This window comes from Meleagris gallopavo, chromosome 8, assembly GCF_905368555.1.
Source record: "Meleagris gallopavo chromosome 8, MGAL_WU_HG_1.1, whole genome shotgun sequence".
Lineage (NCBI taxonomy): Eukaryota > Metazoa > Chordata > Aves > Galliformes > Phasianidae > Meleagris > Meleagris gallopavo.
The window spans coordinates 14,242,798-14,266,275 of record NC_139411.1 but is presented as its reverse complement, the minus strand read 5'-3'; the positions used below and the strand labels follow the sequence as shown (position 1 = coordinate 14,266,275).

The following is a 23,478-nucleotide window of genomic DNA, read 5'->3' as shown; positions in this document are numbered from 1 at the left end:
AGAGCTGTGAAACCGTATCTGTTTCTTAGACGGTAGCTGTACAAAAGCTACCAAGTATAAATTATGCACCAATCCATTCTGTACTGCTCTGGGTCTTAAATATTGAATAAGCTTTTTAATACTTTTACGTAATTGGTAATATTATTATTTTTTTCATATATTCCACGTAACATATTGAGATTATTATTATTAGTTTTTTAACTGCACTAAATTATTTGTAGAGCAATGAACTAACCCCATGGTTTGAAACTGTTGTGGTATCTTTTTAGCTCCATATGAATAAACTGTTGCAGCATTGAATTCCCTTCTTAAACAATATTCTAGAGTTAAGAAAAGGATTATTGAGAAATCTGTAAGAAGAGAATACATTTTTTGATTTTTTGATATGATCTCTATCTATAATGACCCCTTCTAAAGAGATTTTGAAATAAAAAATAGTGTTTGGTTTCCAATGCTTTTATTTTAAGAGTATAAAATCCTAAATTATTTGCAAGCATCTATATTAATTACTCAGCTCATACATACATATCTAAGTTGGACAACTGTACCATTAACATACAGCTGAGGTGGCCCAGGTCAGTATGACTGTAGATACCAAGCATTAGGTTTACTGGGGTGGGAGCTCATGCTACCAAAGCTTTCATATATATTTTAAAGCAGTGAAGTATGTTGGACCTGTGATATACTATTTTAGCTATATTTCAGTTTTACATGGTTGCTGGTCTTACTTCCTTCCTTAGTTTTTGAAGTTCAAGCAGTAGACAAGAGTAATGATTAAGCTACTACTTAAACAGGGTAGTCTTTGTTTCTTGTTGCCTAGTGTAATTCACAAACTCAGATTTTCATTTGTAATGGATAAAAGGCTGGTTAGATCTAGGAAACATTCTCAGTCTGGGTGGCTTTACATTTCTCAAGTTAAATTTAATTTTATTGGACTGAAATTGTTTAAAAATAATTACTTACCTAATAAATTATGCCTGGTTTTTGGTTGGCACTTACATAAAACATCTTTGGCTAACTAAGCATCTAAGAATGCATGGAAGACAGTGATGTTCTAATAATCTTCAGTAAACATTGAGGTCTTGTCCCTTTCTCCAATGTAAAACAGGTCAGTTTTATTGGCGGATAGAGGACGATGGCAGGCAATAACCAGCTTTGCATTCGACGTTGGACTACCAAGAATGTGGCCAAGTGGCTGAAGGAAGAAGGCTTCTGTGAATACGTGGATATTTTGTGCAATAGACACAGACTAGATGGAATTACATTGCTGACACTCACAGAGTATGATTTACGATCTCCTCCATTGGAAATCAAAATCCTGGGAGATATCAAAAGGCTGATGTTGTCCATACGGAAGCTACAGAAGCAACATATTGATGTCCTAGAAGAGCTGGGATACAACAGTGATAGTCACATTGGCACTGTGTGCGCTACTGTTGGCTCACTGCAGGGTGCAGATTGGTTTTGCAATGGTGAAGTACCTCGGGACTATGATGGACCAGTTACTGACTTGAATGGCGATCAGTATCAATATGCAAATGGAAAAAACAAACATTCGACAAGAAGACTGGACCCAGAGTACTGGAAGACAGTTTTAAGTTGTGTTTATGTCTTCATAGTGTTTGGCTTTACGTCATTTGTTATGGTTATAGTACATGAGCGAGTTCCTGACATGCAGACATATCCACCTCTACCAGACATATTTCTAGATAGGTAAGAAATTTTCTTTTAAAACAAAGCAATAAGTTGATGTTTAAAGTGGGCTATCTTTTTTTTTCCTTCATTTTCAAAGTTTTGTATGTTCTTGAAGATGGTTCTGCAAAATGGTAATAAGTGTAGTACATTCTCTCCAAAGACTGAAACGTGCTTCTGTTAGATGTAGGAATTTGGTCATCGCAGGGGAAAACAAATTGAGCTGTTATTCTACCCTGTTTATATTTAATTCTGTGTCTTTAATTGCAACATGAGAATTAATTATTCAATCTTTTCATTTTAGTAAAAAGTCAGCTGTCATAAGTAAGCAATTGTTTGCTTTTCCTGAAATCCGGATGCTGCTATGAAGCTTAATATGTCTTGCTATAGGAAAACTTTTGATGAAGGAATGTTCTGGTCTTAATTTTCAAGTTCTTTCTCAGTTGTGGCAGCCCACTGATGGCTGACTTTCTGGAGAAGATATATGCTTTTTGCTTTGGGATGGGTAAACGAAGATTGGAGATTTTCAAAAGACAAGTCAAACTTTCTAAAAGTCATGTCTTTGTGGCTTTATTCCTTCTAATATCCATCTTCATTATCGGATTCAGTGAAGTCAGTAGGGATCTCATCCTTTGTTGCAGTGTACTGAATCTCCATGAATTATATATAGCTCGGCCAGGATGGTCCTCATCAAACAGAGTGAAAAGAAATGAGAGCAGTGGCATTGCTGGATTTTGTTCCCAGGGCAAATTCCAAAGCATCCAGTGGGTGAGAGGATGGAGGAGGTCAGAAAGCAGCTCACTGAACAAAAAGAGGATCACTAGAAATCTAAGTATTTGAGCAGTGATTTGCTACCCTTTTGCACCAAAGGGAACACACAACTGAAAATTGATAGTTCTCTGTTTTGGTGAGGATGTAGAGTGGAAATCACTGCTAGTGCAACACGTATGCAAGAATTGAATCTTTTGGTCAGCAAGGCTAGATGGTTTGCATACAGTGATTATCACTGAAATCTACCTTTGAAAGGAATTCATACTTTTCCTAATGCTTTCCCTTCTAGTTCAGTTTCATTACAAGTACTTATGGTTTTAAGCTTGGCAGGATTTCGTTAGTTGTATTGACATGGCATTCTTACAAGCATAAGTAGCATAATTGGTGTGGTGCAAGTTTGTGTCAGAACGCTTTGTAGAGAAACAATAAAGGAACACATCCTGTTAATAAATCATGTAAACCAAGTGAGCACAGTTGAGATTTTCTTTCATTTGGTGAATTCCATGTAAATGTTTCCTGAAAATGCAGGACTAGAAAGGGGATAATTGAATTACAAAATAATTGAAATTATATTTCACTCAGTCTAACGATAATTTTGATTGTTGTTTAAAGTATTGTGAGAGTAATGCAAGTTAATTTTGTAGTTAGAACCTTACATGGTTTGTTGTTTTGTTTTAATACTGAGACTAGAAAAAAAAATTAAGCCTTTGTGTTAAACCTTTCTTGCTTCATCTCTTTTTAGTGTCCCGAGGATACCATGGGCATTTGCTATGACTGAAGTATGTGGTGTAATTCTTTGCTACATTTGGCTGTTGGTTCTTCTGCTTCATAAACACAGGTACAGTGTATATATTCAAGGCAAGTAAGTGGTAATATGATTTAGAGGAAGTAATGTTACTAGAATTTGAAGACTGTTTAAGACTTTACAGTTAATAAAATGTAAACTCCTAATATGTTGTTAGAATAGAGTGGATTTAATCAAGAACGTTGAGTTGTGAAAATTATGGAGCAATCTGAATTTATTTTTCTACCAGACTTGCAGGTAATTTCCTGCAGAGCATGCATATTTCAGGGACTCACCATTATATATTCTCATGTTGTAACAATTCTGTTCATTCTGAGAATGAAATTCCACAGGATGACTGAGCCAGTCTAGCGATTTACTGTCACTGAAGGGTAGAAAACCCATTTATGTGTGTGCCTATTATAAGTTAACTTTTCACCATTTTGTTCATTTTTATCAGTTCATCAACAGAAGACATGACTGCTAAAGCTAGTACAAGTGCAGCTAACATAAATGCAGAGGAGTGGGGCTGTAGGGCTTTTGTTGGCTTGCTCCACTGTCTCACACTGTCATGTGGAGTATTGCCTTTATAGTACTGCTTACAAGTAAAATCCAGTGATTTGGAGCTTTGTGGGAATTAAGCTGAGGTGGGAGAAGGTGTTACCAGCATAAAAATACAATACATTGGGATTCTTACTATCAGTTTCTGTGTATTCTTCCCAGGTCTATACTTCTGCGAAGGCTGTGCAGCCTTATGGGGACAGTATTCTTACTACGTTGTGTTACAATGTTTGTTACCTCACTCTCTGTGCCAGGCCAGCACTTGCAGTGTACTGGAAAGGTAAGAGCATGAAACGCTTCAAATTTTCTCCTGTTTACTTTTTAAAAAGGTTTTGAAAAAATATTATTTAAGTCATGATAAAGATGATAGTGGCTATCATGTTAGATGTATATTGGTAAGATCAGCATGTTTCTTTTCCTCTCCGCCCCGCTTCATTTGTTGCCATTATGCAGGTATTGCATGTGTAGGAGTCTCTAAAACTCTTGCTGTTTTGGAGGGAGGAGAGCCACTTGGTAAAGGGAGAAGGGGAACTTTTAAGAATATTTCACAAAATAAACTGGAGAGAATCTTTCAGAGAAATATCCACTTAAAGATCTTAGAAAAACTAGAAGGTGGAGTAATCACTTCCTCATCTTGTTGGGTGCACGGTTTGGAACAAAATATTAGTGTTCTAAGAAGAAATATTATTTTCTAATGTGGGATTTCATATTTTTATCCTAGTTTCTAGTTAGAAATTTGAGCTGAATGGTAGAAGATGGACAGTGATACAGTATGAGGTAGAATGTGTTCAGGGAAAAAAAACAAGTGACACTTGATATGTAACTGACTTGCAACAAAATACTTGCTCTAAATGCCAGGATTAATCAGAGGCAGTAATTTCCATTACTAATGGAACTCACCACAACAATAAAAGACAGTGATGTGCTAACATGTACTTTAATAACAGACCCCAAAGAATCAATTCTACTAACCACACATAGTAATAGAGAGCTAGCTTCTAGTTATCTGTGGTATAACTTGAAGGATGTATTGTTAGTGCAGGATAGGAACTTACTAAAGGTTAATGTTATTGTCTTTTACACGTAGTTGTATGGCAGTGTTTGGGCAAAACTCCAGCGGGCATTTGCAATATGGAGTGGCTTTGGAATGACTCTTACTGGAGTACATACATGTGGAGATTATATGTTCAGTGGCCACACTGTTGTCCTGACCATGCTCAACTTCTTTGTCACCGAATGTAAGTACACAGTGTCAATATTTAAATGTGCTGAATGAAGTGTTAAGAATTTGTACTGCTTGCTGCCAACCAAAGGTGCACAAGTGTAAATACTTAAATGTCCTTAAGTGTTCTTTTCTGCTTGTCCTCAGCCAAAGGCATGGAGAGTAACATTAAAGTTAACAAATTCAGATGTCTGCTTTTTCTTTGGTTTGTGGTGGTTCAATTGCAGACAGGAAAAAAAAAACAGCACCACATCAATTTATGGAACGATAAATAGGATATATCTGAAAAAAAGCAAGCCAAGAAATTATAGAAAGGTTTTGTAGCTTGCTGATGGGAGAATACTAGGGAAGTTATTAATGATTTTCTGTTCCTTATACACTTCCCTTGATATCTGTCAGCAACCTATCAGTAAAATTTTAGGCTAGATGTACCTTTGGTATAATCCACAAATATGAAATACAAAACCTCACATAAGTAAGAATATATGAAAGAGTGCTGTCTTGTAAATATGAACTGTGGTTTGATGCAGTATATAGCAATCTAAGATAATTAGTCTGAGTTCATGTTTGAAGGAATGACTGGAATAACAGAAAAATCTATACTTCATGATATTTTTCTCCCTAATGCATAGAAGAGGCATTTTCTTGAACAAAAGCTGTTTGGACTAAGTTCTGCTTTACGTGATCCTAAAGCATTTTAGGTAGTTGGTTAACTCAGAAAAGAGTGATATCTGTATTTGTAAAGCATTAATGAAATGGTTGACATGTATAACATGCTCTCATTGAATTTATTTGACTTGTGAAGTCTAGATGAAGACAATAATTTCATACTTTTTTAGATGAAAAAAACCAAACTACTGCGTATAAACTTACTGGATCTAGGCCTGGATTGAGTAGTGACCCAGGGTTTTGAGACACTTAAGGTCAGTTGCTCTGTTTTCTCCTAGATACGCCAAGGAGCTGGAACTTCTTGCACACCTTGTCTTGGGTCCTCAACCTCTTTGGAATCTTCTTCATTTTGGCTGCACATGAACATTATTCTATAGATGTCTTCATTGCCTTTTACATCACTACAAGACTCTTTTTGTATTACCACACATTGGCTAATACTAGAGCATATCAACAGAGTAGAAGAGCAAGGATCTGGTTTCCAATGTTTTCTTTTTTTGAATGCAACGTTAATGGTACTGTTCCCAATGAGTACTGCTGGCCGTTTTCAAAACCTACAATAATGAAAAGACTGATTGGCTGAAGAGAGTGTGGGTCAATTCAGATATTTATAAAGCGTTATGACTAAGACCCTACAAGGCTAGCTGGAGGGTTATAAAGCAATGTTTTTTCATTCCGTGGCCAACGCCTCCTTGTCTTGTTTCTTAGATTCTTAGCCATAGAATGGGGTTGCCACAATTCACAGAAATGTGTTTTGTTGTTGCTTTAAGAAAAAACAACGCAGGGTCTGGTAGAGAGGCATTCAGCGAATCGTGAATAGTAAGGTTCTGTGTGAATGTTTAAGTAACCTCAAATGTGTGCTTGTGCTGAATGTGATCTACCCTTTACAGGCTCGGTTAATCTCCGTTCTCTGACATGCCATCCTTCCCGTATACTGACTAAAAATTTAGAACTTTATGATGACTTTCTTTTAAAACAGTCATAAATTTAATTATTAAAACAAACTGTGTATGCTTAAAGATTGAGGAGTACTGTGTCATAACGAGGAAAGCAATATAGTTCATGCTAAAAGGGTCTCTTAACTGTTGTTATTTAATAACAAGTCTTAAGGTGTAACTGACAATATAAATGGTCTGCGTATAGATTGCCAAAAATGAAAGTCTGCCTTGTGGCTATGCAGTGATGATGTCTGCTTTTGTTTTATTTTTTTTTTAATGAGACCTTACTTAGTCTAGTCTATCGGTCATCTGTATGGTTGTTCTAGCACTGGGAAGTCTTCCCTTTTGTTTTAAATAAATGAGTTAAAGTAAATGCTACAGCCACTGAAAGCAAAGTTAATTTATCTTTAGCGCGTTTAAAACCACAGCATAACTTTTCTGTGTGGGTTTAATTGCTTTTTATACTCAAACTAGTGCATGCTTTTTTAGGAGCAGCTCTTTAACATTGGAAGAACAGAACAGTTTCACATATCTTACTGTCCCATAAATGGATGGGGAAAATGCATGTAGTAACTGTTTCAAGAGGAGTAATAATAGTGAGTTTAGGAAGTAGTGCTCATATTGATGTGCATTGTAGCATTCTGGTGTCAACAACATGGTGAATATCTCTGGATATACAAACATCGTACATTTTTTACATATATATATATAAAGACATACACTGTATGTGTTCTTCTAACAAATATGAAAGAGACTAGTTATTAATTAAGTTGCTCATTTGCTACTCTGAAAGATAGAAGTATCATAAGCAGTTGAGCTTGGGTTGTTAAAAAATAGCACACTCCATAATGTGAAAGCAAGGATTACATAGTGATCTCTTATGCAGTGGCTTGTGAGTGGACAACACTAACGCTGACTGTAGAGGCTTGAAACACATTTATTCTCAGTGAAAACTGATAGGTAAAAGGTGCAAGCCATAAAAATGGAGCCGTTTTAATCTGTTGTTGCAGTTTCAGAATAGGTGGCATGTCATGGCTTAAGTCAGACTTGGAAAGTAGCATGAATTAGTTTTGGCTTAGTTCAAGCTGTCTCGATGACTATTATGTCTGCTTAGAGAAGAATCCTTTTGAAATTTTGCACTTCTCTGCAGTTTATTTCTTTCACAAACCTGGCTTACACCATCTTGACCATCATGCACTCTTTGTGATGTATTACTTTGGTAAATTAATTTAGTTCCTATTTCACAGAGAAATTGTGCATCTTGAAGTATCTCTGCCACCTGCAGTGAGTACACATACATCATACTACTGTGCAGACTTTATATTTGTGACATTCCAATTTTTAGTAAAATTTCAAGAATTCTGTATTGTTCAGTCTGCCATAGCCTAGTGGCTCTTGCCATCCAGATTGGTGAAATATGCTTACACTTAAGGGGAAAAAAACCAAAACTCTGAAAGACAATTCACTTGCTGTCCTTATCTTTCTGATTTCAGAAAGGCTGTTTGAACATTCCTCTTGAGACTTTATAAACAAAGAGCTCAGTTTGTTAACTTAACTGCACGTGCATTGCAAAGATAAATTTATGAATGCTGTTTTTTAAACTCTAGGAAAGGATCTGTTCTCAGGATGTGCAGGGTTATATTCTGAATTCTTAAATGTGGAGGTGTATGCTATTAGACTTGCAAAGCCATTGATTCTGACAAGAAACGTGTCAGTGCTAGCTGGCACAGCTGTGTCTAGACTGAAAAAAATATTTTGCAATTTAGGCATACAGGAGAATTTTCAAGTGCAGCCCCGTGTAACAATGTTTACATAAAGTAGAACTATTATTTCAACATTTTTTAAAATGAAGTTTGGACTCTTTGAAACTTAAGGCTTCTCTTTTTGTTCTAATTTAATTTTTCAGATTCTTTTAAGTAAATCCATGTTTTAAATCAACATTGCCTATCAGTGTTCTTTAAAGGAAGTTTGTTCTTCTGTTCAAACACGGAAGAGGAAAGCTTGAAACTGATAGAAGACAGAAATTCTGATTTAATGTACTAAAAGATCGCAGTCTGTCTGAAGAGCTGGTAATGAAAGGTTTATTGTTAATGAGGTGGAAACAAGTTGCAAATGACTGACAGGCTTAAAATTCTGTACCTCTTTTCTGCAGTCAGTGTGTTAAAAGCATTTTGCTGCTACTCTGCTGCTGACAAGCCTTCTTGAGGAAATGCAGCAGAGCATCATTGAGATTTGGATTAAATGCTAAATATGTTGAGGGCTGTCTGTCCTCCCTTGCATTGGTGCACCAGTCTCTGCTCTCTTTCAGCTTGCTGCATCCCTTATGTGCCAAGTCATCTTCTTTTGTCTGTGGGACTACCCCCTCGCTTCTTTTTTCCTAGCAACTTTGGAAATCTAGAAATATTTGGAACTTGAAAATAGTCTTAAGATCTTCCTTGTTACCACTTTGGTGTTATGTGTGTAGGAAATGTCTGAAAGTAAGTATATGTGTGCACAGACCTGAAGGTGATAGGCACAGCCACTCATGTAACTCATCTTCCATGTACCTCATGACATAGCTTCTTAGATTGGCTTTCTGGACTTCAGCTGTTCTTTAATAATGATATTAAAAACTTTCATATGTGTTAATTATTTTTATGTCCTTTGGCAAACAAGATAACACTAATGCAGAGCTTTGGTATGGAAATGTAGGTAGGCCTGAAGATTTCAAATGCTCAAGACTAGCAAGAATTGAATACCGTAAGTATACTGCTTGTGGTGAAGCAAATGATAAGATTAAATGTGTAAGCAAGTCATTAAATATTCTGATTTTAGTGAGGGTTGTCATTTTAGTTTAAGCATTTCCTTGCATTAGGCCAAGTGCATCCTGTGTATGATAGAGTAATGGGAGTAGGTAGTGTCACTTTCTTTTCAGTTTTTCCTTTTTTCCCCTTATCAGCTATCAAATAAAACATTCCAGTAGAATTTCCAATAAATTTGTACCTAACTGTCTTGAGAGAACAGTGTTTTTTAAAAAAATAAAAAAATAAAAAATTCAGAACAGAAAAACGTTAAATGTTATGAAGAAATACTTGAAATCCTCCAACAAGCGCTGAAGTGCAGGTTCCTATGATGTCATTTTCTGTATGAGGACACTTCATGTAATTTCTCATGTAGTACCAAAGAAAATATTTAAAGAAAAGATGGAAGGGTAGAACTCAGGCATCAAAAGAAGTATTTGCAACAGTCAGTATCTCCTTGGTGTTGTTTTTTTTTGTTTTGGCTTGTTTTTTTTTTTAGCAACACTTGCACACTTAGGTGCTCTACTTGTCCATTACCATTTAGCAAGGTTTTTGATCTACTAAAGTCCACTGAGATTTTCAAGCATCAAAACTATTGTGGAGCTGAAATGTAATCACTAAGCATCAAATTGAAGAAATAGAAGATGTCTTGGGGAAAAAAAAATATTTTTTGGATGAGAAGCAAAAGAGAAGTAGTCTATAATGAGTGACAAATAGTATTTCATCTGTCCAGTCCACATAGTTTATACTGTAAAGTTGGGAAGTATTACTTCTGTGGCTTTTTGATTTTACTTTTTTAATAATCTAGGATTCTTTATAAAAACTTGACCTGTAACTATCGAAAACACCAGAATCTTTCAGTAGGAATTCAATTCAGCAGAACTCTTAGCAGTGAGCCAGCTTGTCCTCTGAATTATTTTGTGCATATGGACTATGAAACAAGGATTGCTAGACCACTGATGATTAATAGACTTCACTCTTTCTGATGCATCCTTGACGTTGCCACTTTTTTAATTGAAACTGTATTTCTTGGGGAGGAGGGGAGTGGAAAAAAGGCCTTTGGATTGATTGTGCAGATGTCTTGCTTGTTGTATTGAGAAAAGCATCCAAAAAAACCCTCACAGCCCTTTGAGCGCTATGCTGTTGTGAACTCTGAACTTTGCTTATAGCAGTTTCCTGGATACTTACTGTTGTATCTTGAGAAAGGTGCAGTGAGCATTATGTACATAATTCAGTGATGTGCATGTTTTAAAAGCCAGTTTGTAATAGGTGTAAGAACTTCAGATGATGAATTCGGAGGACAGTAACCTAACGTGCTAGCCCAGTGATTATGTAGATGAAGACAATGTGTAAATTGGTATTGCTGTCTCTTTGAATCTGGTTTTGTCAAATATGAAAATCTTGTCACATGTGAGTAAGCACAAACTGCATCATACATGTTCCATAACATAACAGGCATATAGGAAAATGAGTTTTCACTCTGAGCAGTTACTTCAATTTGTCTATGACGGAGAAAATAGTATTATGTAATGGCTAGAAGGTATGCCAGTGAAGTTTGAAGCAAGTATTGTAAATAAGTAAATATTGTTTGATTATAAACTCAGATTGAATTAATATATTGTTTTATATCTTTGTTGTATTAAAACATATTTAAAAGTACTAAAATAAAATATTTGAAAGATGGCAAATGTTTGTTTTACTTCATGTGTAAAATGGTGGATTTGTTATCTCTGTTAGTGCTGTGACCATAGAAGTTTACCTGAGCAGTCTGGGGTGTAGGGTTGCTTTTTCCCACAGCTATGTTTTACTGGTGTAAAAACAGGTGGTGTATCGGTTTGCCTCAGATTTTTGCTTTGGCAAATCACTTCAATATTTTTGCTAATAACAAATTAGAAAATGTCTTGTAAAGGAACTCAGCTAGGTATGACAGGACAGCTTTCAATACCTTGGTTTTTTCCACTGATTTGTATACTGACTTGATTTACCGCATCGCTGCTGACTGCCACACCTAGAGACATTCAGTCATCTTCAGCTGAAAGAGTGAAATTAACTTCTGAAATTTGTAGATGCGTTTTTGTGTGCTCAACCTGTTCCTGCTTTCAGTTACTGATTTCAGCCACCTAATACTTGAAAGGATGTACAGGAAATTCATTCCTATGGAGATATTTAAAGAGTGTACCAGATATGCTGCTGCCCTGGAGTTGTATGACTATACTTGTAAATGGCAACTATAAAGTCTCTTTTGCGACCCTAACCCAGCTGAAACACTTCCATTAGTGTTGAGCCAGATGTACTTTTAGGTGTACTCAACTGCTGGAAAGTTCTTTGCTTACCTCCCTCAAAATTATATAATCTCAATCAACCTGGTAATTTAGAAAGTCCTTAATAAGAAGCCCTTTGTCACTGTATTATTATAAGTTGTTCAATAGATTCAAAAAAAAGATTCAAAAAGAGAAGTGAATGTGGCAGTACAGCTTTCTGAAAAAAAAAAAACCCAAAACTCTCATGGAGAAAGGAGGCAGTAAGGCCCGGTACACCAGAGGCAATGCACACGGTACCTGTTGGTCTAACATTCTGGGAACCAATAAATTGTGTTTTGGAAGCTTTAAACAAGTATATGCTTTGTGTGGTGTAAACATGGATTGGGAAAACTTCCAGAGAACATGACTACCTGCTTCCCAGAATGTTACAAGACTACCTAGAGATGTGAACTTGGAATAAAAATCTATTCCCTTCACCACAGCTTGCACTTCTCTGTGCAACTACTGAAAAAAGAGCCAGAAAGGAAAAGCAGATGTTGTAATGAGAAGAAATAAAACACAGTTTACGCAGATGGGCTTTAGCCTGGTGTTAGAAATCAGATGAAATGCCTCTTGCTGGCTTATGCTCTCATTAGAGAGAATTTGGAATCGCTAGCTTCAGATTGTCCTTCTGCAATCGTGATTATTTTTTGTTCAGGTTTACTTTCAAAACTCTCTCAAGGACACCTGATACAGAACAGAAACTACTCCCACAGTAAATTAAGCAAGGGACATTAAAATATCTCCAGTATCTGCAAACTGTTTACTATGCCATTGCATCCTTGCTCTGTCTCTGGTGAGCTTCTTGTCGACTCCAAGGAAGCAGTTTATCTTTACCTGTTAAATGTGTAGGTGCCAGTCTATGGATTGCTCATCATTTGAGATGTATGTTGAATGGTTAATCTTGAACTTCCATAGAGCTGTCAAAGTATTTCACAACAACTGAGCATTATTTGCACGAAAAAAAGTTTTGGACTGCTTGAAATTGATTTCTTAAAGCACACATGTGAAAGTAAGATTGGTGTTGTGAGCTTTTCCTCCAATAAGGAAAGAAGTAATGTTAACAAAAGATAGTTGGTACATAGAACGTGAATTCAGTATAATAATGTGCATATACTTCAAACTCTTTTGTGAGATATAACTGCTCTGAGTGATATAATAATTAAAGATTACAGTTGCTGTCTTGTGTCTGTGGCTACATTGAATGGTGATTGGATTTTGTTTTTGTGTTTTGTAGTTTGTAATTTTTTTAATTTTTTTTTTCCTCTCATCTATAATAAACTGTGACTAGTTCCACCTGGATTTCTAAGCAGCTGCCAAATACTAGAACAATTCAAATAATTTCCTTTTCTGTCAAACTGGAGTTTGATGCTGTGATAGAAATGAATGGACTCTTCACTGCAGTCACTTGACAAGCATAAAAATGTTGACCAGGCACCTAGATGAGTGTTTTTTCCCTGACCCTCATTAGTTTCTCAAACGGGTTTTTTCAAGCTCCAGTATGCCATGGCAAACAGATCCATTTTGGAAGGAGGTATGTTTAATGAAAATGTTTGTTTTCAAAGAAGTGTTGATGAGTTTAAATACAAAAAGTGATTAGCTTATTTTTGCCCATTCCTCTGTTCAGTGAACTCCCCAAAGCTCAATCTGTGTCTGCATTGCTGGCTGTAATTAGAGGCAATAACCCTGAAAAGAAGAGGGGCAGAGCGGATGAGCAGCAGACAACAAGGTTGCTGTTTGTACTGTAGCCCTGAGAAGGGATTCTCAGTAAATAAAGTGGAAAGCAGTTTAGTTCACCAGTACTCTGAAGGAGAGTGGAGGATGAAGCTCGAGGGAATTACCACAAAATGTTCAGAGGTGCCTGAGCAGGCAGAAGCCCCTTCGGTGTGTGGCTGGAGGCAGTGGGGAGCCAGGAAGTTAACAGCACTGAGGCCACTGTGTGAAGCTTCATCGCAAGCCTTGTCCCAAAGAGCCCTCTGAAGCTTGAGTAAAAGTTAAGATTTCTGTATCCTTATGGCACCTTTCAAAAGATTCGAGATATTAAGTATGGAAAAAAAAAGTGTAATTAAAAATTGTTTTAATGAGGATAAGAGAATGTTTGCAAGCCTATTTTCATTAGGAGGGAATATCAGCACATCCAGAACAAGGGGGCGAAAATGTGATTTTTTTTTTTCTCTTCATGCTTGTTTCCTAATTGTGTGTTACAATCTAAAGGGCTCTGCAAGTGTCACTACCACTGTGCTTCTGCAGGCATGAGACAACCAGTGTCCTCCCTCATCCTGCTGTGCTCCAAGATAAGCACCATGACCAAGAAGGGAGGTGGCTCCTGCTGAGGAGCGAGGCTGTGCTGGCTTTGCTCTAGGAGATATGCCTGAAGTGCCTGGCACCTTGACCTGCCAACAAGAACAGAAATTGGGGAGAAAAGGCAATAAACACGTGCAAAGTACTATCACTTGATTTCTGCAAAACAATAACTGTTTTTCTGTACTAGATCACACTCAGGCCAAACTAAAATGTATGTGGTGTTCAAATTATACTTAGGCAAACTTCTTTTCCTTCTCAGTAATTTTCAGTGCATCTTAGCAAGCTCCACTTCTCTCTTGAAAACATCAGCTTATGCTATAGGGCTGTCCCACTGGTGAACATCGCACTAAATGCCTCAGGGATGGCACGGTGCTGCAGCCTGTGCCACGCGGAATGGCCGGTTGGTACAAGTGCTTCTGAGGAGAGGAGCAAACAGTTTGTGAGCCAAGTGCTTTAGTGAGAGTGCCAAAAAGTGACTCAATCCGTGAATAACAGAAGTTGGAGTATGTGCACTGCCTCTCTATTACTTGCCTGCCTGCTAAGAATAGCCTCGGCTAAAGCAGCAGGGCACACTCCTTCTGCATGTGACAGTCGCAAGCAGTCAGTCACATGGCTGGAAATACCTACACAAGGTTTTGCTCTGCTGCAGGTTGTACTGAACATGCAGGAGGCAGCAGAGAAGGAAACTGGTTTTCAACAGGCTCTGCTGAATGGTGACCAGGCAGAAGGCCTCTTAGATGTTTTTCTCACAGAGGTGGTCTGGTGACTCTGATTTGCTCTTCACAAAGCTGCTTGTGCAAGATCTGTGTCGCAGTAACTGAAACCATAGCTTCCATGGGAGGCTGAGCAATGGGAAGATGTGGAGCTGCCACCTCTCTCACAGCACTCAGACAGGCCTGGCTCTGCCGGGGCACCAGGCTGCCCTGATGGTAGAACCCAACTTCTGCAGCATGCTGCTGGCAGCAGGTGTGTGCTGACTGAGTACAAACTGAGGGTCATGTGCCAGAATTAATGCGTTTTCTTCAAGCAGTAGTACCTACACAACAGAGGTAAGCCAGTAGCTAAATCCACATCAGGGTCCCATGGGAGCATCACTGTCACATCCAAAAACATGAGCTGAAGTCAAAATTCTGCTAGCTGTTATGTATGGTTTGCAACTCCTGTCATTTTCACTGGGGCTTTTCAGAGAGGATGCAGACTATATCATTTGATTGCTATTGATTTGCCCTTGTTTTTCCACATACTATTTATGTGCACAAATCCCTCCAGTGCTTCCCCTGAGGCAAGGAACCGCAGCTTGGCCCAGTTCTCTGTAGCGCAGAGCAGCTCACAGCATCTCCCCTAGCAGCAGGTGCAGTGGTGAGTGCCTCAGCCATGAGATTACAGCGGTCTGAACCCACAGACAGCTGCTTACTGTGGACATTCACATCCAGCCTGGGGTTACCCAGACCAGTGCCGATTAATACAGCCCTGAGAGGTGCTATCACAACAGATGCATCAAGGAACCCTAAGTAAACTGGCTCAACTTGCTGAGTTAACCTTAAGAAATCTCCCACATAAGACCAAATCATATATTCATTTCATAGAAGCCTAAGGTTGAAAAAGACCACTAAGATTATCCAGTCTGACTATCAACCCATCCTCACTATGCCCACTAAAACACATCCCTCAATGCCAGATCTCCATGTTTCTTAAACACCTCCAGGGATGGTGATTCCACCACCTCCTCGGAAAGCCTGTTCCAGTGCACTGCCACTCTTTCAGAGAAGAAACTTTTCTTAATACCCAACTCAAACGTCCTCTGGTGCAATTTAAGGCCATTACCTCTTGTCCTATTTCTGTTACTCCAGAAAAGGGACAGATCCCTTGTTCTTAGTTCAAGCTCTTAAGAGGGAGCAGAGGTTTCAGCTTCCAAACGTGGAAGATATGAAAACCCATCTGGACCTGGAACATTGGGCTGCAGATCCCTGCTATCTCAAAGTGCAGTCCCACAGCAGAGCTGTTTCTTCTGGGGCAGCCAAAAAGGGTGCTGGCTTAGAAAGGCTTCCTTACCCCTTGTAAGAAGAGTGCACTGACAGGGCAGTTATCTCACTGGGGTTCCTAAGGGCACTTATCAGAAGGAGAATAAGGGTAATTTGGATTCCTTAACTGAGTGTGCTTTCTTAAACATTTAGTCTAAATTCTGAATAAAATCTAGTGTTCTTGAAACATTCTCTTTTTTAGGTCATTAAGATAAATTTAGTTTTGTCTAAGAGTTTCTGTATATTAATATGTCCCAAAGTAGGGACTGAAGAGCAAGAAGGAAGAGATAAAGATAACTTGGATTCACACCCATCTTTTCTTGATTCCTTTTTCTTATTTCCTCTCAACCGCAGATGTTTTAAAAAACTTGTTCTGTGTTACCCCTTTTAGTCATCACCCTGTGATTTTGTTTTGCCAGCTCTGCTAGGCAGGAACAAACTTGTCAGCTTAGTGCAAACGCAGGCAGGGTCACTGAGCACCAATGCCCTATTTAGCTACAGAAACCCAAGCTGTGCTGTGGCCAAAGGCTGCTGAGCCTTCCAGAAAGGGCTATGGGGAATCTTGTGGCTAGATCAGGCTGGGCTGAAGATCCCTTTTGGCATAAGCTCTATGTGCTGCAACATCCATTTGCTGCTTGAGTACAGGCCAAGGGTGAAAGACCTTCTGAAGGCCTTTTTTTTTTTTTTTTTTTCTGCAAGAAGTTATTAAAAGGGAGCAGCTGGCAGCAGCTCAAGACAGCAGCTGGAGTGCCAGCACCCAGCCAGGAGTCTGCTTGTGTGTTGAGATCACTGCGCGCTGCATTTGTCTCCTGGATGTCTCTATCCTGCTCTGAAGGTTTCAAAGCACATTCATCCTCCTGTGAAAATGAAAGCAAAGAAGTAGTCCTAGGCATGGCAAAGACTTCAATGGATTAATCAGCAGACATATAGCATCTGGCTTCTCAGACAGCTTACTTAAAACAGCTTCAATATCCTCAGATCATAGGTGCTGACATATAAATTCCCTGAGCCTTAAGAATTCAGTGCTGCAGTCAAAGAAATGAATGTGCTCCTGCTAAAACTGCATGCTTGTGCCTGTAATGAAAAGCTGACTAAAACTACAGGAAAAAAAAAAAAAAAAGAGAAAAGCAACATATACTCAATTGTTCTTAGTCCCACACACTCAGCAAGCTCACAAAAATCTTTAGAGCTGCTGGTAGTGGTAGTCATAGATGTATGGAGAAGGGAGGTTGTGTGCTGATTGGGTAAGAGGCGCAGAGTCCTGTGTGTCACTGACTCAGTCAGCCTGAATATACAGGCTGAAACTGCAGTTCCATCAATTTCTACTTTATGTAGGTGATTTGCTTCACTGCTTCTGGGTGACCTTTCTGTGATGGCACAGCCCTGGGTGATGGTGTCATTGGGCTGAGGTGGGTTGAGCTGCTGCTGGATGTTGGATTTGAGCCCAGCAGAACAGAGCTCTCTTCATGTAAGCAGTTTACAAGAGTCGTCTTTGTGATTCTTTAATTTCTTTTGTAGTGTAGCATATAATACATCTTTTATCATTATCTTCTGGTCTCATTTCAGCATTCTCCTACCAACGTCTCATCTTGGTGGATGAATTCAATGTATGGAAATATATTTTCTAGGTACCAGAAACACGGGGCTGTGAGCACCAACCCCAAATGGTTTCATCCCTGCTACTGCTATTGTTTGTGACTTTGTACAGCATAATCTCTTTTTTTTTCATCTGTGGAGGAATTTGTATACCCCACTTCTAGGCATATGTCTACATCATTCTAATTACTATTTCATTCATAAAAAGCTTTACATGTTATCCTTACCGCTAGGGGAAATACAGACAGGCTGTAACTGTAGTTATACTGAGTTGTCTGAATCTCCAAGAAAAATGAAAGTGTTGAGGTAAAATATGAGAAATTTTATTAAGCCTTTCTTAATAAGTCTTGAGTGGGATAACTTAAAGCAGTTTGGCATTAATTTAATATTTGGCATTTAATATGACTTTTTTTTTTCAAAATTCTTTATAAACAAGATTTTCACAATGTCATAAAAATGTGAAAACAAGAAGACAAACAAGAACATCAAACCTTGTATCTGGGGCTATATGTTAAACAGCAGAATTTCCTGTCCTTCTGATTTGCACAGGCAATTCTGAAACTCCTTGATTTCCTAAAATACATAATAATAATAGAAATAATAAAATATTATCTGTATATTCCATTAGGAATGGAAAAACTGTAAAAATTCATTCTGGTTCTAATGATGATTTAGGCACGGGCATTGGTGGGGAACAATGGGAACTTCTTCTGAATCCAGGGACTTCAGGGATGTCATGTTTATACCCTCATTCTCCAGTTTAAGAGAGGTAGAAGGAAGGAACAGAAAGAATTCATTTGTTATGGGTGAAGCAGTATTTCAGCCAGTTCCTTCAGCTACACACTGCATATTGGGAGAGAGACATTTGGCACCGTATAAGTAGACATTGTTGAGTAGATTTAACTAACCACGCACTTCTACCTAATAGAATTCTTACTTCTAAACAGTATTAACCAAACATCTTTCCAAAGACATACTATCTTTGGAGTTTAGTATTTATCTTAAAATACGAAATGATTAGTATCAGCCATACATGCTCTATTTTGTAGTTCTTTATTATATTCTATTTCCTAAAGCTCTGTTTTCTCCTTGAATCATGTGAGTTATGTGGAAGCCTGGAGAATTAACTCATCCTTCTAGAAAACCTATTTCTATATGATAAAAAGGAGCAATGGATCACTTCTTCTTTCTCTGAAAAGGTTCTTTCCTTATGATCACTCCTCATGGGCACCAAACCACGTGTTATTTCTCTGCATATGTCCTAATTTAATGCTCAAGTCATGCAGACAATAACTCTGTGATCATTAAAACAGTTCTTGATATTTCCTTAGCTAGATGCATACAGCCTGGCCTAGCTTTGAAATTTATACACAGACACTCATGTCTCTTCCTACTCCTCCATCATTTGTAAACAGTGCCAAACTTTTCTCTCTGAACCACAGTATGGGAGAAAATCTTGAAATGCCTGAGCTGTAAGATTATGCTGACTGTTCTCAGAGTATGAGACACATTTTCCTTCCAGACAGAAAGGGAACAGCTGAGAAGCTGCTCAGTTTCATTTCAAATAGTACATTATTTTTCCTGATGATTTGGCTGCATTTATCGTTTCTATCCTGCCACCTCTGAATGTGGAGGATTTCTGTCTGTATGGATTTTTGAGCAATATCTTGTCTGTCCTTATATTACATGCTCTGTTAGTGTTATGCCCAGGTGCGGAAGTGTTTCAATGTGACACTGAAAAAGTTGCAGTTATGTAATGACTGTAAAGACAGACATCTTTTTTTCAACCTTCACCTTCTGTTGCATTTTACAAAAGAGGTCAATATCATTATTCAAATTAAGGGAATTAATTGCTGCATGTAAATCTGCAATAACCCCAGATTTCTTCATTCCCAGCAGACACCTTTGCCTTTGTTCCTGCCACACTTTGTGTTAGCCTTCTCTCATCCTTCTCGCTTCCTGCGTTCTGTTTTTTCTGATCTCTGTTCCTGTGCGTAAAAGCACTTGGGATTTTTTGCTCCCAAAGGGTTCCCTGTAGAGATTTCTTGTTCTGTTCAGAACTACAGTCAGGCGTAGCATCTCAGAGCTGTAATCACATCAGAAATCTCACCCCACTTCTTCAGCGCTGGAATGAAGTACGCATAGTTGCTTCTGGGAGATGGTTTAGACCAGCTGCATTCACCTCAGAGATGGAGTGCTCTGTTGCATTGCCACTGGCACTGAGCAACCAGCAACTAGCCGGGGTGACCATACACACCCACAGTCACGTTTCTGTAAAAGACAAAAATTCTGCCATGGACAGAGAGTAGATCACACAGCAGGTCAATGTTGTTATTCTAATATCTTATAACCATGTGAAAACACAAACCTCACAGGACTGAAGGAAAACTGAGGTCTCACAGCAGGACCTACCCCATGTCCACCTGCCTTGCCAAAGCAGAGGGGACAGTGGTACTTATCCTCTGGAAGCCAGAGAGCACGTCAGGTCTGACTGCTGCTTCCTCAAAGCCCAGGGCCTTAGGGCAGCAGCTCACATTGCAGCAGCTGTGCAACGTGGCTCTGTGTCACCTGCTATGCTTGTCCTTGGCTCCTGACAGGGCCCTAGAAAGAGAGGCGACCTGAGGAGAAGGTATATGTTTGGGGAGAAAAACGAAGCACAGGCTGCCCTGGCAGCAGATACTCAAAAAGAAACCTTGGTCCCTCAAAAATCAAATGTAATTGCTATTGCTATAGAGATGCCTTCAGCTTTGGGGCTGCATACTGGGAGTGGCTTATGGCCAATACTATTGCAGTACTTTGAGCATAAAAAGCACAACCTGTAACTAATGTAACAATATGATTGCAGGGAAATACACCTTCCGAGGAAAGGGCTTGCCTGAGGGCACGCTGCTGCCACCCCCCTCCTGAGCACAGCATATGGCTGCACTGCTCTGCACGCATCCGGCTGCACCTCGTTCTCTGCCCTCAGGATGGAATTTACAGCATCCAGGCTTCCCCTTAGCATGGCTGCAGTGAGAGACAAGGACTTTCAGGGAACACTGCTCAGAAAATCCACCGTTCAGCTTCCTGCACTCCCCTGCCCTTCGCTGGGACAAGGCTTGCACAGAGACAAGCCAGCTGTTGCATGCAGGCAAATAGATCTGTTTCACCTATACAAGGAAAATTTTGGAGGCCTGTTAATCTGTGGTGTAATTTCTTTGGTGCACTGAATTTTCTGAGGCATGTGATCTTCATTCAGTTGCTTATGAAAAACTTGAGATGACTGAAAAAATGGTGACCTCTAACTCCCAGAACATGCCTCTGCCTGTCGCAGTAATTGTCCTGTTCTGCACCATGAATGCAGTGCTGGACTTCTGTGACATCTCCCCTTCTACTCATCGGGGACTTACAGAGATGTAATCTGCTTCCAGATGCAAGTCTTTACTTGGTAAGTACAGGAATTGGAGGAATCATGTATGCATAAGGGTGTGTGTGTGTGTTTGCAGGACTGGAGAATAAGATAGGAAAGATTATCCATTATTGGTTAAATATCTGCTGTTTGCTTATGATCTGCTATAGGCTCCAACGTGTATTTGTTGACTTTGTCTTTGATTCATGGCAATGTAAGAAAATAAATGAGATCACTTATGAATACCACTTATCTTGGATTGCTTAAATTTCAGTGCTTTACAACACCTGCCGATACTGAAGCTCTTGCAGATATTTGCCAAGGTTGTGGGAGTAATTTTGGTGTAATTTTACTCACATGAGCATTGTCATGCCATAAATATTTTTCACATCAAAAATAGTCTACCTAGTAGCCTTTCAAAAAGATACTTCTGTCAAAAATCCCCCTTCCCTCCAACTCCCCCCTTTTTTTTAATTAGGGGCATTTTCCAGTGTATAAATCAAAACTTGACAAAAGTTCATTCGCAAATTCAGCCGTAACTGTCTAACTGCTAGCATAGGTAACAGAATATAGGCCTACAAAAAGTAAGATTCTTCCATAAAATGCAGATGATTTGAATGGCTAAGTGTAACAGCATGAGGAATATGGTCTAAATATGAGACTGATCACCAAAAAACTCCATGCTTCTGTCATTTTTGTGATTCCAGTCTTATCTGCAGCTATAAAATGGAGAAAAACACTTGAATAAAACACAAGGTCAGGGAATAGAAGCCTTAAGCAGAAGTGAAAAGGAGAAACATCATTAACACAGCAGAAATGATCAGTCACTCTCCTATTTACTGCAGGTGGGAACTTTTGCACCAATCACTGAAATGTACTGCCTTACATAATTCATTTAGAAGCACTGGGCTGATCTCTTTGAGTTTCTCAGTGTGTTTTGCCTGCAAATCACCATTTGATTATTTAATTGTCCTTCCCTTTCCAGAAGGTATTTTCTCCAGGAGAGAAATCCATTAGTTTACTTGTTTAAGAATGTCAGGAAACCTAGTATGTTGTAGCAATAGCAAGCAGCAGAAGTTAGGGGTTTTATTTATTTATTTTTTTAAAGTTCTTTATTCCTTGAATTACCAGAGTTGAAAAAGAAAAAAAATCCAGAGGGAATAGAAACTACAACAGAGGAAAAAAAAAAAAAAGATGGAAAGGAGTTTATAATCAACCAAAGGAAACCCAGGAGATGGAATAAGTGCAAGTTCTGTATGTTTTGGTTTTCATTTCAATTCCTCTTTGCACTTTACTGGTATCTCTTCACCATCCCTTTTACTGATTATTTGGGGTTGGGTCAGCACAGCACTGCTGATTTGTAAGAAGAGTGTGTGTGGTTATCTCTACAAGCTGTAACAAGGATTGGGTTCTAGTTTGCTTTGGGTGTAGGGCTGTGGGGATCCAGCTTTGGTTACCTAGTTAACTGCAAGGGGTTCTGCGTCTCTGTCAGCCTCACTAGGGCCTGCAAACATTTGCTTCCTTATTGGTTTTCCTAAATTTGCCTTTGGTTTACCCTCTCATCTCTAAAGTCACTGGCTTTTTGCTGTTCACTGGCACTTCCCTGAGGTTATCTGGATATCCATCTATATCAGCTTATTTAAACCTGCTGGCTTCTGTATGGGCCCATTGTTTTATATGTATCCTAGAAGCTGATTTAAGTTACATTTTCTCCTAACTGTTCAAGCCAAGTTAAGGGAAGAACAACAACAACAACAAAAAACTGCATAAAACTGCTGGAGGACGGAAATTAGAAGGTACCAACTTTTGTCAATCGAAAGGATTCAGCAGTATGGGCCTCAGCTGGTTGCCCTCTTGAGTCCTAGGGTTTTTCAGGGACCTGGTTTGCAAGGACAGTGGTGTATTAATAAACGAAAGGTACAGCTAGCCAAATATTCTTGCCTCTCAGACAATGAATTAAGCAACTATTTAGGCAAGGAATGCCTTAAAAACAAACAAAAACCAACAAAAAACAAGGTGAGCTTAAACAGTGTCTCAATGTGTAGGCTGGGTATTTTCTGACTCTAAAAGGTCATACAGCTATATGTAATGGATTGATAATTAGTAATCCTCACCTGATTTGTCTTCCACAAACCTTCTAATTTGCCTTGGAGCACATCAAAACCTTTAATGTCTTATGGTAAGGAATTTCATTGAGGTGGAAAAAACAAACCCCGCTTTGCTGGTTCTGAACTCGGTTCCTGCTAACTTCAACTATTTCCCACCTATTTTCTGCTGGTTATAATTTTATCATCTGCGGTGCATCCTATTGGTCAATTCCTTTTCAGGATGAGTCCTTGTTAAGGTAGTTAATTATTGTTAGGCTTTCCTTAAGGTTTCTTTTCCAATGTATTTTTAATCCTTGAAGGCTTGAACTTAGAGGGAAGGGCAGACAATGCCTATGGGTTTGACC

The 23,478-nt window shown here is 38.7% G+C and overlaps 1 protein-coding gene across 2 annotated transcripts in view; it reads left to right on the top strand.

Annotated features, from left to right (window-relative positions):
- SAMD8 (sterile alpha motif domain containing 8) overlaps positions 1–11,105 on the top strand; it is a 45,306-nt gene extending 34,201 nt beyond the window's left edge. For both annotated transcript variants that reach the window (XM_085229488.1, XM_085229487.1), the window contains 5 exons: positions 1,109–1,713; positions 3,206–3,301; positions 3,971–4,088; positions 4,896–5,046; positions 5,978–11,105. In XM_085229488.1, the coding sequence (XP_085085614.1) occupies positions 1,136–1,713; positions 3,206–3,301; positions 3,971–4,088; positions 4,896–5,046; positions 5,978–6,282 (1,248 nt within the window). In that variant the 5' untranslated portion in view covers positions 1,109–1,135 and the 3' untranslated portion in view covers positions 6,283–11,105. The remainder of the gene's footprint in view (positions 1–1,108; positions 1,714–3,205; positions 3,302–3,970; positions 4,089–4,895; positions 5,047–5,977) is intronic.
- The last annotated feature ends 12,373 nt before the right edge of the window (positions 11,106–23,478 follow it).